Genomic DNA, 15,242 nt, shown 5'->3' on the forward strand with positions numbered 1-15,242 from the left:
TCCGGTCGCCTATCACAATAAGAGCCATAGGCGCTGACGGAGAGGAAGTTATGCAGGCCTTTCATTTCGTGTGTGGCGACCGACATAGTGCAGGCCTTTACAAGCCGCAAGCTCCAGAGATTTGCAATACCTTCTGAAGAGACGAAGCCACTGGATATAGGAGACATCGAATGGTGCTTAGAATCCGACATGTTTGCTCCGAGATTACACCCAAGTGCTCGAATTCTCGTCATCCCGACTCGTCGATCTGGGTCAGCCCTTGAATGTATAAGGGATTTGACCCACTTCGCTTGATATAAAGGTGATTCCAAAGAACGAGGACAGATGCCCGCGTCTGGAAGAGTTCGGTAAAACCTATGTGCCATGCTTGGCGCTTTCAAACTCCGGCTGGTGGTCGGAAAGAGTGTCGGTGGGACTCATGGCTGGCTTGTGATACAGGTGGATGATGGTGATAGATTGTGTATGAAATCGGAGTGCGCGCAGAGGTCAGCCATACAGTTGATGACTCTGGTGAAGATTGAGAAGAATAAAGAAAGGCGGATTTAATGATACGCGGCCATAGACAAAGAGACAAAAAAGGTTTGTTCAGAGGTAAATTTTGGTGGTTGTTCACGATTCTCATAGTCTAATTTGAAATGCTGCCTTGGTTTGCTAGCTGACAAAACATCGACAATCAAGGCAGACAAAGCGACTACTCTAACATTTATGATGAGAACGAAAAGTTTACGAGGTTTACGAGGTTTAATTTACCGAAGAAGCACCAAGTTCTACTCTTAGAGAGTCTTGCCGGATTACGATGTTAGGTAACCAGGATGGATTGGAGTTCTGCAGACAGTGAAACAGCTAACAGATTGTGTCCCTTTCGTCTAGAACTTGAGAATGCTGTCCTTGTTGATTTACCGTCATCATCTTGTTCACTCGGTAAGAGCCTTTGTTGCTGATCAATTATTTGGAACAGCGTTGCTGAGTACACGGAATTCGTGCCTGGCAGATTGTAAGGCATATTGCTACGAGCCTGTCGCGGAAAAGCCGAAAAACAAAACATTCAGAGTCCAAGAGGAGACCAGAAGAAGATGTCAAAGGTGTAAAGCGACCTCACGAAGTGATAGAGAATATGTCGACTTGTGGTAATGCAGCTGCCATATCGAAGTGCCGTGCAGAGTAGAAAAGAATAACATCGGTCAGCATGTGTAGGTATATCAGAAGTGTTACAACCATGACTGCATACATGTGGAAGCCTCAGGCATCAGTACGTACCTGCCCATACTTGCTCAGCCTGATTCTCTTTTGGGTATATATGCAGGCTCCCATACACCGTTATTTTCTCTCAATTTCAGTTCATTCATCAATGGTGCCAGCCTTACTTCCCGGTCGGTCCACGGCTCTACGACTGCAGACATGCCATCTTTCGGCAGGCTCCAAGCTGCGCTAGCTTCTGCGACAAATGAGTTGACGATTGCAGCAGCCAACATCAATTTCGATTTCACGTTGGTCAAGTGCGAAGCGCCCAAAGAGTTCGAGCCCCTTGGGAGTGCTCTATCCCAAACACGGAAAGAAAATGCGGAGGGTGGGACAGCGCATATAACGGCTCGAAGACTTGGTGTTTTGTTCGAGGGTATACTCCCACTCACACCTGCCCTTGTCAGATCATACGGTACCCGGGTCTCTGAGATCGCTCAAGCCGCTCGAAAGGAAGGCTCACCGAAAATAGAAGAGAGCCTTTTTGCGGCTCATATTGGTGCAGATGGCACCTCTATCTGCGCTGCGGCGACATCTTCCCCAACTGCTTTGCATGTCCAGCTTCTGGGATGTATGCTTGCACGTCTATGGACTGCTTCCGAAGCAACATAAACATAGGTTCAACTTGTTAAAGAAAGGAGAAAGCAGGTTGAAGGTCGATGGAACAATGAAGATCCCCTCCCGTTTTCCACGGTTGCTGCTGCAGCTCAGTCAGACATATCTCGCTCCAGTCTCGCAGAATGGGATGTAAGTGTTCGCTCCTGGCTTCGAACAGCAGACCGGTTCAACAAATAGCGATAAGATAAGCTTATGGACCTTCTTGAGAAAGTCGATCTACCTATCAATCATGACACAGTCTACTAGAGTGTTATGGAAGCCTGGAAATCAGCCGTGGAGACTATGGAGAAACTCGTCAAGGGAATGCCCCCGGCAGTTAATGAAGGGTCGTGTCTCCTCGCTCTGAGCTCCTGGCACTTGTATCCTGATATAATCACCGATATCATAGAGTTCATGCCGTATGAGTCACGCCTGTATTGGAAAACCTAGAGTCTTGAGAGAAACCTTGACTTGATATTTTGTTGAAAATTTGATCTGTCCGGACAGATTAACCTTTGTTGATAACCTTGAAGAAACCGAGAAGACGAAAGCTTAAGCCGTCATAAAAATTAAATAAGTATCCTGATATAACTGTTGAGGGTTCAGTTGTACTGCCTCTCCAGTTCTCGGATCCACTTGTCAAGTCTGGTGGTTTCCTGACTTTGGGACTCGTCCGTCCACACGACGATGACACTCATGGCGTTTCCTGGTCCTCGTCGCTGGCCCATTGGAACTTATATGGACGCCCGGTCCCCAGGAAGGCCAGGTTTGACTCCAATGCTCGCAAGATTTCATTTGACCAATTCACGCATGTGGTATACGGTGCTCTCTTAGCCCACTGGAATCTCGCAGGTACATTGGCAGAGCACCCTTCACGTGTTTTTATTGCAATGAGAAAGACGATAGAGAGACAGGTCTCCCATCTGGCCTTTACTAATGCCGAGTTACGTTGCCAAGAAGAGTTACGAGATCCTTCCTCCACTCTATATATCCTTTCGAAGTCAGCAGCCTCTCACCTAGACGCGCAATCTTTCCCAGGTGATAGTATCCACAAGCTATTATCTCTTGGTGGTAGACATGCGTCCAAGTTCATACCAGACACAGGTTTCAGACCATTCCTTGGACTTGGTTATGTCGGAGAGCTTGTAAGTAAGCTCAAAGGCCCAATCGAGAAAGTGGCTTTGCTTCGTCGGATCGCTGCCACCAGTCGTTATGATCCTGATGCATACATTATTAGGTACTACGGTGAGGATCACTCACTGGTGCCCTCAGATAAATTTCTACAGACACGATATTGCGGGTTCGCCAGCGCACAACCCCGCCGCAACGCAGATGGCCTCACATCAACGCATGGCCAATGGGTCCCTAGATCATTTATCGATCAATACCAATACCCAGGAGAGGTGGTCACTGAAATGTCGCCCTCAGACTCATTGGACCTGGCTTCGCCCTTCTCGCGGGTCAAGTTCAGAATGCAACCCCGAACCATCTTTAGCACCTGGCACATCGCCCGCCAACCCCTAGCAAGTACCCAGAACACTCGCTAGCGCCCGACTGCCCACCGTTCACCGAACCTTCCCACAGTGGGAGAGACTCCGAGCCTGGTTAATTACATTCACACGCTGCGTTTTTGCGAGGAAGGACAAGGTGGCCACGTTACCTGAAAGGATTGGAACGGAAAATGTCACTCAACTAGAACCTCGACAAGAGCCTCGACACGAACCGGGTACGACAAGAACTTGCGCCCATCCGTCGACTACCGAATGCCGACATTTAATCGATACTGGAAGACGAAACGACTTTTTCAGTTCCCGATGATGTGTCTTTTAGTGGTAGTCTCGCATTTGCTTGAACGGTGACGCCTGGCCTCTTCATCTCACTCATTTGCCCATTATCAACCACATAGTCAACGGGTAGGTACCGTTGCTCTCACTCATTTGGGGGCGCGGAGCACTACCTCTCGTCGGCCCAAAAGACACGCTGGGAACCATCGGACTAACAGAAGCTCGACCATCCAACGTCTTGAAGCCGACTTAGTGGGAAGGAGGGTCGATGAAGTCAAATGCTCCAAGGGTGGGAACCGCCGTTGAAGTTCGGAATTAGAAGATGCTGATCCCCGGCTTTGAGGAACATGGACTTGGGTACACGAGCCCTGTGGATTGGAACCGATGGTAGTATTGGAGGACTAGTTTAATGTTGATCAATCCAAGAAATTAATCTGAATATGTGCCAACGTGTCTTCCCCAGCGAGGTGAGACAGCAGTGTTTTTAGTGGATAAAGTGATTGTGATCTTCGTGAGGTTGTCAACTGGACCCTTGGCTTCTAGCAGCATTAAATACAGAATCATTACGTAGATTCATTCTGGGTAGACCAGACTCTCTAGGCTATTTATTTGTGTACACTAGGTATACTAAGATTTCAGATACTAGCTGTTCTGATACCCACCAGGCCAGGCTTGTGAAGGTTTCGAGAATCCTCCGTGAGTCCTTGTTAACTCCAGCATGCTAAGTCTCGCTTTCTTGTCGGAGGCACTCATGGTTTGCGAGTGTGGCCTAACTCGAGATGTGGCTCCTTCATCAATCCAGATAAGTGGCCGGAAAGCATCTTGCGACGAGGCTACCGCAGGAAAGCTGGAAAGCGGTGATGTATGTTTTGAGACCATTTCGCCTTTGACTCAAAATGATATAAAAAAAGAACTACGAAACACCATAATTGACTAGATCACAAGATGTTCCGACAAATGTCTCCGAGTGGAACACCGATACAAGCAGCCCCTCAACCTACGAAGTGAAGTTTGATATCGCTCTTGTAAACAACCTTGCCTCCACTGGGTTGACACTCTTTCCAGAAGTGGATTTCCAACGATGAGAGGGGCAAGACCAAGTTAAGGACGTCACAGCTGGTCCCTGGTATCATAAGGGACGAAATCAGTAGTCAGTTTATGCTACCTAATTTAGAGTCTTTAGGCTATCTCCTTTTGTAGTTTAGTATGTGGCTTGTTAACGTTTCCGTTTGACACTAGACCGAGTCTACTGGCCGAGTTCATCATTGTCGTCGGCGTGAGGAAGAAGGTGCGGCTAGCTAGCCCCACCGCTCATGGCCGTGATTGAGATCAAATACCACTGGAGGTCCAGGACCATCTTGCAGTTGAGGGCATCTTGCTCCGACATTGTGATCGTGAAGATGTGGCCAGAAGTAAGAGGCATGCAGGTGTCAACACGTACGGCGCCGATGACCCCGTCGCCTTCTTGAGGGGTGGGAGGAGGGCGTCCGTCCTGTTCATGTTTGATTTGCGTTTCCGCCATGTTCTTCATGCTGTCATCGCCAGTCATGATGCTCATTTCGACGTTGGGTTTCGCCCATCGGCGATGGAGCCAATGGAATTGTATGACGACCTCCCACTCCTTGGAATTCCTTGTAGAGTCCTCCTTCGGGTCCTGAGCATCCATATCCTTAGTGGCTTTAGGCCTGACACCCAAGCATTTCAACCCACAAAAGGCATACATGAGCCAATATTCGAGGAGCTGGGCGTTGACATTGACCATGTTCCATTGTTTATCCGAACTGCCAAGGTCGTGAGGGTTGGCCAAAAGGTGAGCCAGTTTGTCGCAGGTCTCATCATTGAAAAAAGCTTTGAAGGCGCCTGTCACCTTTGCCGTCTCATTTATGTTGGCGTTGCTGTTGTTGAATGAGAATGGGAGGATGCGGGCGACGCGTGGTCCACCGGTAGCCATGAACAGACACTCATTGTCATCGCGATGGAGGCATGCGTTTTCTTCTGCGAGGTTCCGATCAATCGCAGCGGTATCAAGGTAACGGTCTTCCTTGATCTTGAGGCGGTCTTAAGACTGAATTAGCACAGCAGACAGAAAGGCCAGGGTACGACTTACAGTGCCGGACGAGGGCAGCGACACTTGTCAGATTCTGGTAGAGAGTCTTTGCAGGTTGGTCGTGAGCAAGGAAGCCACCTTTCTCGAGGCATTCCTTGGGTACCACGAGAATAGTAGACACATGAATCGCCTGCAGTCGAAACTCTGGGAAGGGCAGGTTGCGGATCTCTTGCTGGATCTTTGCAGCACATTCATATCGAAGGCCTTTAGAGCCGTCCAGGTCGCTCTCGGGCTTCTCGAAGGCCGGACGAGCAGTCAGCATCTTCTCGATTGTCAATGCATGCTTGCCTGTCGGGTCTCGCTCGTGGTATCCGTCACGAAAGAAATGGTCAATCAGGTCATGAAGCTCTCGCTTCTCGTCGGTGGCACTCATGGTTGGCGAGTGAGATCTGACCGGCGGTAATGGTGAGAAGATGAAGAAGGCAAGAAGAAAAATGAGGGGAGGGAAAAAATAAAATTAGCTGTGGGCAAGTTCAGGCACAGAATAAAAAAAGTCGCCCGAGGAAACAAAGGTCTGTTGCCTGGGCAAGCAGTCATCTTTGAAGGCCGTGAGAAAGTGCATCACTGTCACGGCAGTGCCAACGCTCACAGCCGACTGTTAAAGCCCAAGACCCACCAACACCGAAATACAACAAAGAATGTGTACTACGAATTGTATTTTCATTTTCATGATGCCCAAGTATTCTCCCTTCTATCGACACAATTTGACATCATGCCTCCTCTCCCACTTTTCAGTTCTCCTCAGAGAGATCTCAAACACCTTCCGGAAAGGCCTTTTCTTGAGGGACGTCTCTTATACCTTGGCAACATCCTGAGCCGCAAGACTTTCTCGATTTCCTACACCACAAAGGTTACGACGCCATCATACTCTACTGGCCGTCTGATCAACGAATTCTTCCTAAGCACTGGCGACATCTTGGCTATTGTGTCGTCGAGTTTCCCACCAAAGACATGACCCAAGAAGCCATGAATCAGATTACTGCTCTTGAGTTTGAGGGAAACCTCCTCCAGGTGTCTACCCCTAAGTCGGCTTTGGTAAGTAGAGAAATTCTTTTATGCCCCTGATGTCTAATTGAGTCAAGGATTCTGCTTCTGCATCAACCGACAACATTGCAAAAATGCCGGTCACGTCTGCCCCTATACCTACCAACAACACATCCGAGGATCCAGTCGCCTGTTCTCCCATAAATCTCCCTCATTCGAAAGGAAGTATCACCATGAGCCCATCCGCCGATGACAAGTGTAACCCAAAACGAATGAAGGAAACACTTGAACAACTCAGATACCCAGCCGAATACACATACTCACCTCCAACATGGGACAAAGGAAAGGTAGAACATGCTACAATGATGCGAATGGCAGAACGAGAAAAGGAGGACGGACGATCCCTACTCGTTAATTACGGCAATATGGAGGACGGTATCCGAGTGCGATGCCAACCCAACCCATCTCCCCTGGCGATGGATGATGAACATCGAAAAACGACGTGGATTTATGTCGTATCACCCGAGGCGTCCCACATTACGAAGCGCATCACCCTTGACCAACTGCCCGAGTGGGAGGCAAAAGGCTGGAAGGAGTTTCATGTTCGCAGAGACCACATTGCCGAGGGAACGGATTTCGATAAGCGCAAGATATCACTTATCCAAGACGTTTATACAACCGATAAACCGGCCATGGATACCCTCTGGATCTTCCCAACTGGGGTCTGCCTCTCGGAAATATCGGACGATGTCATCTGGGACTCGAACAAGCTTATCCATCCCAACGGGGTCAAAGCCATTACATCAACCTCGGATGTGTTCATCGGGCCGCTCGAGGAAGGTAGTTCTGCAACCGCCACTTCTCAAGGCCACCACGTAAAGCATCCACGTCCAAGACAGGTTGGTGCTGGCTGGGGTGACTACGACCATTACCACGAGTGGCAGTTGGGCGGACGAAAGGTTATGTCCCACATGGTGCCAGAGAAGTCCTGGCCGACCTCAATCCCCGACACTGTGAGATTTGAGATCACTAGCGGAAAGCCGAGGCCCGGCGATGTCTTCAGCACTGAGAACGAAATATTCGACGAGCCGCTTGGCGACGCTTTCCCCAGATCTAGCCCTATTGGTCTTCGGGAACGCTTGTTGAAGTCTGAAGAAACAAAAGCGAACCGTAACAACAAGAAACCTTCCAGACATAGAAGGTAGTTCAGCCGGAAGGCAGCACAGTTCTTTAGAAGCATCTAGTGTGGTTCCGGTAGAGACATTGTTCTCAATAGTCAAGGGTAGAAGAAATACATGTTTAGTGTTAGTCAGTTCAATCCTATCCTTGTAGAGCATGTGCAGATGCCTTCTCTCAAATAAGAGGCTATGAAACAATGATGTTACTGTGTCAAGCTCAAACTGTGAAGAATGTGGAACCCTCGATGTTTGTAGCTCGTGACTGTACGTTTGGCGACTATCACTATTTTGGAATTGCATATAATTATCAATGACTGAAGATTTGATTACTACGAAGATTTAGAATACGTCCGTTACGAAATATTTATCTGAGTGTTTGAGATGCCAATGTTAGTGGTATTCTAAAACGGGACTAGCGGCATTCCTTACGTACAACTTGTGTTAGTAACAGAGCGGATACATTTGATTGAGACAACATTAGTGATCTAATTATGAGTAAAAAGAATATGTTACTGGTCGAAATACTATCAAAGAAGTCATACGATGATATTGATGGGGTTTGACGAGGGGAATCAATGTTGGTGAGCGGATACTGAAGCAGTCAACGAGAATCCACACACCGCCCACCGAGATCCCTATATCATCACAGAGAAACCCTTCTTCCTTTCGTCCGGGTTGATATCAAGATATCAAACACTTATTATTAAAATGCCTTCCAAAATAACCGAAGAATCCAATGAATTGACAGACTCAGTCAACATTATCTCAAGATTCTTGGCCCTTGAGCAGATCTACAGCGCTAAAGACCTCGACACCTACCTTCAAAAGTTCGACCGAACAAACGACAATGCGTCAACTGATGTGATCGTCCTTTGTGCTTCGGCGATCCTGGCGATCCCTGAAGCAGTGTTCGACTGGGCGACTCAACAACAAACCTGTTCCATCGCACGGACACGAAACACAGTTCTTGTTTTGTGTGGTGGAATTGGACCTTGCACACCATTCGTCTACAATGCCATAAAGTTCAGCAAGAAATATTGTCATATCTTTGAGGAGATAAATGGAAAACCAGAGGGCCAAATATTGAAGACCATGGCGGAACGTTTTTACAGACTCGACCTCAGCAAGAAAGATACCAGCAAGTCTACAAACAATGGCTTCGAAATTCTAGTCTCCGATCGGTCGACAGATTGTGGAGCTGATGCTTTTGAAACGCGAATGGTGTTGGATGATCACGGTATAATGAAACCCAGATCAATTACCGTGGTGCAGGATCCTGCGATGAGCAGCCGAACAGTGTCATCTTTCCAACGCATTTACGACGATCAAGAAGTGCGGATTTCCAGTTGGCCACAAACGAGGCCAGATCTTACAAGCAACCACGGAGACCACCAGGCTGGAAAAGACAATAAGACGAGAGAACTTTGGTCCATGGACCGATTCCTAGACCGGATTATGGGAGACACAGCTTACACACCAAGTAGAATGGGATCATGCTCGAATAACAATGTTGATATCCCGAATGAGGTGGAAGATGCTTGGTCTAACATAATGGAGAAATAGTCTGAAAGTATCATGCTAATTAGTATTCTCTCTAACAATTTCTGAAAGCGTATCTGCACCTTCTTCCTTCACTGCAATTTTAACCTCCCTCCTGTATGGGGTACCGTGGATGAGTTTGTTGGCATGTAAGCCGGCTTCACTGCAATTTTAACCCTCTCCTGGTCTTGCTGATATTTGACGCTTCGGTAATACAGCGAGTGACTTGGTGGAGCTCTTCACTGCAATTTTGGCTCGTACTGAGACGTGTACATTGTCAAGTCTCTTGAACCTTTTTGTTTGGTCTTTTTATCCCAGGGAACTTCAAAAACCAAGATCTCATCTTGGTCAAGCACACTAATTGACTTGGGTAAGTAACTTTTAACAAACTTGATTGATGCGTTGATTTCGGTGACGCAGATAGCAGTTCGAAATGCCAGATATCTCACGACGTCACATGATGCCCCTCAGATGAACAAGACTCCAAATGATTGGATTTCAGGCATGGAGTCTTACCGTACATATTTCAAATCCCGGCCCGGACAAATCGTAACACCACTTTAACCAATACCTCATCTCATCGCAGCTCCCCGCCACCTCACTATCTATCAAGAACCATCAAAATGGCATCATCTCTGCGTCGTTTCACTCTCGTCTTTTACGTCCCTCCCGCCAACGCAGCAGCATGTAAAGCCGCTATCTTCAAAGCCGGCGCGGGCCGATACCCGGGTCCCGGCGGCTACACTGAGTGCGCGTGGCAGACATCCGGTACTGGACAGTTTAGACCGGGCAATGCGGCTAACCCGGCTATCGGCAAGGTTGGAGAATTGGAGGAGACGCCTGAGGTTAGAGTTGAGACGTTGATCGTTGGGGAGGATACTACAAGGAACGCCGTTGCTGCGCTTAAAGAGTGAGTTTTCATCGCTCGTATCGGGATGGGCTTGATTGCTGACACCTTGCAGGGCGCATCCATATGAAGAGGTTCCTTATCAGGTTTATCGAGTTGAAGAATTTTAATTCTCACAGAACACGACTGAGTATATGCATATAATCTAGTGCAATCATTGGCTTGATGGGGGTGAATTATATTTGTGTTGATGTGATGGAAAGATACTCATACGAGTTTGTATGTATTCGTGAGTAAATGAATCCAATATTAGGGTATTAAGAAAACTAAAATTATCATCACTGCCATGTCGTGTCATCATCATGAATTCCAAAATTATGCAACAAGTACTTTTGTCAGCGGCAGAAGCGTCGTCCACCTTTCACCAGGCTTCCTTCCCCATATCCTCTTCAAGGCCTCAATACCCTTCAGCAAATTCCCGAACCCGCTCCGAGCATGGTGCATCCTAAGCGCATCCTCAAAATACACCTTGTGTTCGTGGAGCTGCGCGTCGGACGCTGCTACAAATGTAGTCCAGATCAAAATGTGTGCTATCGGAGAAGTTTGAGGTATTTGTCCTAGTGTTTCGATGAATCGCTGGACGCGAGCTACCGAGCTTGGATTTGCGGGGATGGGATCGAGGTCGAAGAAATTCGTTGTTTGGTCGGATAGAACTTGCTGAAGGTAGATGTCTCGGGCCTGGTAGACAAGATCTGCGACTTGTTGAAAGAGAGGGGCGTGTTCGGGGTAGAGTTGGAGGCAGTGGTTGAGACAGCCGAACAGTTGGTCTGTTCGAGCTTGAGATGAGATCATCTGAAGACCCATTTCTTCGCCTAGATGAGGAGCGGCGTATACTCGGATCCTGCGACCGATATAAGTAATTGTTTGTTTGACTCAGTTGACAGACTTACTTATAAAGTTCTCGCATGATGAATCCCGCCAGGATACCAGTTCCCAACCCTTCCTTACCGCCGATCGCATCCAATGCAGACTCAAGCATCCGTAGCAGCATCGGAAAGTCCGAACCTCCCGTGACAAGATCAGAGGTCATCAGTAGTAAGAGGGTGATCAAGACCGAATGTTGTGTAATCTGGTCTCGGGAATTGAGTTCTTGTCTCTTCCGTAGACCTTGAAGAGTTCGGCTGAGGAGCAGATGTGGGTCAGGAACATAAGAATCGTATGAGATATTACCGAAAGCATGATATTGTTGCTTGCTCTGCCTAAAACTGTTTTCGAGTTTGTTGATGTGGAAATGGAATGCCGAGACCGTGAGGACAGCGTTCATGACCAGCTCGTCTTGCTGGGCCAGAGGGAGGAGGAGATGACGCCAGTCATTATGGACACCGTCTATAGCCACCATCTCGGTTGATATACATTGTGAGACTGGTAGAGTTAGCCCGGCATGGCGATTTCTTTTCTGTCCCATGACTCACAAGTCAGAAATAGGTTCCGCTTCCATGCTGGTGTGTTTTCTCTGATGTCCTGTAGAAATAAAGTGCAAAAGATAGCATGGTCGTCCGATAGCCCGTTTCGTTTATTAATGATATCTCGGAATCCTGGCTTTGAGGATTGTGTCGCAGCTTCGAATTCGTCTGGTTGTTGATCATTATGAGGTAGGGATGCCACCGTTTCCGCCAGCTGAGTCACAGCTGAGGTTGTCGATGATCGTCGCTCATCTTCGTCGGTGGTTGTGACTTTCCATTCGTTTCTGGGGCCCAATCAGTAAACTGTTCTTCTTTCAAGGCGGGAATACGAGGCTTACTCTTCATAGACTTTGTCGATCGTCTTACCAGCCCACTTTCCCCTGGCAGCCACGCCTTTGTTAAAACGATGTCGAATACCCAAGCCGCTGCAATTCAAACCTCTAGAGGTACACTTGTAACAACTAGGTTCAGTCCGATCACAATGAATTCGTCGCTTAGAACACTCATGGCAGCCTGTGCCCAAGTCAGTGAGTCGGTCAGACAAAAGTGAGGCTGTGCCGACCTTTCGTCTTTGGCACGTATGCACGTTTCTTTGGCGGCATCGAACTCAGGAAATAAGACGGGAAGAGCTAGAAGGATCGACACTTGGCGCCGAAGACTCGGTCTTTTATAAAGACAAGGTCGTGGATTGAAGGGCAAAGTGTGAGGGTTGGGAAGGGAAAAAGAATAATTCTCTTTTTCTAGAATGTTGCTTGCAAGCATCATGTCCTTCCTTCCTTTGCAGTAATTGCGTCAAAGGAAGATGATGACCGGTTGCGGGGTATCACCTCCACGGGCGCTAGTCGATCTTGGGGAAGCGGGCTAACGCTAAGTCGAAAGAGGATGGTCAAAAGAGAGCATCTCCGATAAGAACACCACGTTTATGTCCATACTGAAAATGGCTGTAGACGACATCACAAGTCATGAATAAATGTAGATGCTTGTTCAGCATCTACAAGTTCATATATTTTCGCGATTTCTAACCAAAACATACTCACAGCAAGTCTACTTTGCCCCCGTTGAGACGGGTTAAAAACGCAGTGAATGGTGGGCCGCTAGCATCTCACAACCCTTGAAAAGCGATCTGATAACTGACACCAGCGACAACTTGTACTATGAGAGTGGGTTAAAATTGCAGTGAAAACTTAAAGGGCTGATATGTGCCAAGCATATCGTCGGGTGAGTGGAGCAAATACTGGCTGTCATGTTGCCCGTAGGTTATGTTCAGCCTTAAAAGCTCTTTCTCCCTGCCATCTTAACCTCAATTTGCGTTGATGTTGGGATTGTACATTTGATGACCTTGTTAAGATACACCAACCGGGGCTAAACTTCAGGCCGGTTAAAATTGTAGTGCAGAATGATCATCTTGCGAATATAGATGCCATAGAACCCCTTTGCAATTATATATCCAGATCCGTTTATCCTCAGCCGTTTGTAAAGATTAATTTGGACACATATTAATATTGTGAGAGGTGCATTGACTAGGACATCTTTCGCTCTAATTTTAACTCGTGCTTGAAGTCGTGGTGGGTTAAATTACGCGTTGTTGTCTTAAGCATTCGAGCCCAGAGGGCGTTAAAAATGCAGTGAATCCGAGTTTGCCCACGAAACTCATAGTTTTATGGATTTCCTCGCTGTAAGAAGTTAGTAAAGATCGACATTATACATTCGGTAGTGATGCAGCTTGCGCTTTGCTCAAATCACGTCAGCGTATCAATAACGGCTGAGTTTAAGTTAAGCTAAAAAATGCAGTGCAAAACATCCTTGTAATCACACATCTAGATGTGTTGATCCGAAGTCCTTTGCGAATGATGGCAAATTTCGACGAGAGAGTGTAGGGCATCTCTTTCACTGCGATTTCAACTCATAACCACCCTTGCATTCCAAAGGTGACAACAGGCTCGCTAGTTATGTCCATTGCCCATGCTGTGGATTCGAGGCTCCAATGGATGAGAGCCTTGATTTGAACACGTTGAATCGTCATTTGCTCAGCCACCATCATCTTCACTGCAATTTTAACTCACTCCGAGAAGTCGCGGTGGAGTTATCCTACCCTGTTGTCAACCCATGCCTCAGGGTAACATAAGTATTGACCAACAGAAACATAAAGAACGAAATAAGTGGAACACTTCATGGCCCTTAAACTATAGTTCTTAGACAACTTATTGTTTTACCCTAAGGCTTAGGATATCATTCTTTCTGTCACCCGCCAGCAATAGAAAGCATCGAAGCCCGGAAGAGGGTTAAAATTGCAGTGAAAACATTCACGCCCAACTACCATGCACCTTTCTCAAAATGCCTAACAATTCGACTTTGCGGCTTATCACCAAAGAGGCAGCCTGCACCTTGCTGACATAAAAGTATCAATAATTGCTAAGCTTTCAGAGAGGTTAAAATTGCAGTGCAGTAACGACGTCTGTGAGGCCTTCTATCCGATCCACTTTCAGATTCGCAATTAGTCTGGCCCAAGTAACGTGGCATTCGTCAATTGGAATATTCACTCGCCAGAAACAAACGTTAAGTCACCAGCCATTTCATTATAGCTTGATACAACTTGAAGCTGGAACAGATATGAATTGCAATTCTTCATCCAACGAGCCGCCGAGAAAAAGAGTGCGTCGAAGCAACACCGACTCACAATGCGCTGCCTGTACTCGCTTGTTCTCTCAATCAAGCTTACGAAAACTCAATTCGAAAGACGGTCTTACATACCAGACACGCAACGCATGCGAAGCCTCTGTCGCATCTGGTTGCGCTTTATGTAGTCTAATTCTTAGAAAGTCTGTCGATCAATTCGGTGATACATGGACCAGCCATGAAAGTATCATATTTCGGAACTTCAGCCCTTTCAAGGAACCTACAAATCCCATTTATACTTTACGGGGAAGTCTTGCAAACCATGATGGGTGTATTACGCTCTATCCATTTACGAAACACGGTATGGGCCTTTTCTATATCATCTCGGTCGTTGTGTTGTGTCGATTAATTTAATTCCTGCCAGACGATCCGGTTGGGACATTAATATCACGAAGGCCAATCGCTAAGGACGTACAAAGTCCCCGAGTTATTCTTGCAGCCAAGAAACTCTTCGATCACTGCCGAAGACTGGATAAACCCAGTGAGGGACATCAAGAATGCCGTTACTCAAGAGACGCTGTGCTTCCCACGCGTATCTTAAAAGTTGGTGTCAAAGAGGGCGCTCCATGTCGTATCCAACTTCATATCAATGAAAGAGATCGCTGTGGATCGTATTTGGCTCTAAGCTATTGTTGGGGAGCCAAGCAGCATTCTACCTCCCACAATCTCATCCAGTTGGAAAACAGGAATCAAAAAGATCTTGAGAAGGAGATCAAGATGGAACAACTGGAGCAGACAATACAAGACGCTGTATACATCACAAGACAGCTTGGCTTCAATTATCTTTGGGTCGACAGATTTTGTATTCTGCAAGACGATGATGAAGAT

At 47.1% G+C, this 15,242-nt stretch overlaps 6 protein-coding genes across 6 annotated transcripts; 4 read left to right on the forward strand and 2 right to left on the reverse strand.

The window, feature by feature from the left end:
• Positions 1–1,398: 1,398 nt before the first annotated feature.
• Positions 1,399–3,383, forward strand: FPOAC1_003593 (uncharacterized protein; the record flags this gene model as incomplete). The annotated part of the gene is made up of 2 exons (XM_044848152.1): positions 1,399–1,810; positions 2,443–3,383. 2 exons carry the CDS (start codon positions 1,399–1,401, stop codon positions 3,381–3,383), a joined length of 1,353 nt encoding a protein of 450 aa, XP_044714068.1.
• A 1,531-nt stretch (positions 3,384–4,914) lies between these two features.
• On the reverse strand, positions 4,915–6,100 carry FPOAC1_003594 (uncharacterized protein; the record flags this gene model as incomplete). Its single annotated transcript, XM_044848153.1, has 2 exons — positions 4,915–5,678; positions 5,728–6,100. 2 exons carry the CDS (start codon positions 6,098–6,100, stop codon positions 4,915–4,917), a joined length of 1,137 nt encoding a protein of 378 aa, XP_044714069.1.
• A 339-nt stretch (positions 6,101–6,439) lies between these two features.
• On the forward strand, positions 6,440–7,916 carry FPOAC1_003595 (uncharacterized protein; the record flags this gene model as incomplete). The annotated part of the gene is made up of 3 exons (XM_044848154.1): positions 6,440–6,652; positions 6,703–6,762; positions 6,810–7,916. 3 exons carry the CDS (start codon positions 6,440–6,442, stop codon positions 7,914–7,916), a joined length of 1,380 nt encoding a protein of 459 aa, XP_044714070.1.
• A 681-nt stretch (positions 7,917–8,597) lies between these two features.
• Positions 8,598–9,452, forward strand: FPOAC1_003596 (uncharacterized protein; the record flags this gene model as incomplete). Its single annotated transcript, XM_044848155.1, has 1 exon — positions 8,598–9,452. The coding sequence occupies one exon, from the start codon at positions 8,598–8,600 to the stop codon at positions 9,450–9,452; it is 855 nt and encodes a 284-aa protein (XP_044714071.1).
• Positions 9,453–10,051: 599 nt separating this feature from the next.
• FPOAC1_003597 (uncharacterized protein) lies at positions 10,052–10,445 on the forward strand (the record flags this gene model as incomplete). The annotated part of the gene is made up of 2 exons (XM_044848156.1): positions 10,052–10,338; positions 10,391–10,445. The coding sequence occupies 2 exons, from the start codon at positions 10,052–10,054 to the stop codon at positions 10,443–10,445; spliced, it is 342 nt and encodes a 113-aa protein (XP_044714072.1).
• A 205-nt stretch (positions 10,446–10,650) lies between these two features.
• FPOAC1_003598 (uncharacterized protein) lies at positions 10,651–12,340 on the reverse strand (the record flags this gene model as incomplete). The annotated part of the gene is made up of 5 exons (XM_044848157.1): positions 10,651–11,176; positions 11,226–11,697; positions 11,748–12,022; positions 12,077–12,251; positions 12,301–12,340. 5 exons carry the CDS (start codon positions 12,338–12,340, stop codon positions 10,651–10,653), a joined length of 1,488 nt encoding a protein of 495 aa, XP_044714073.1.
• Between the last annotated feature and the right edge of the window lie 2,902 nt (positions 12,341–15,242).

The sequence above is a fragment of the Fusarium poae genome, chromosome 1, assembly GCF_019609905.1.
Source record: "Fusarium poae strain DAOMC 252244 chromosome 1, whole genome shotgun sequence".
Classification (NCBI taxonomy): Eukaryota; Fungi; Ascomycota; class Sordariomycetes; order Hypocreales; family Nectriaceae; genus Fusarium; species Fusarium poae.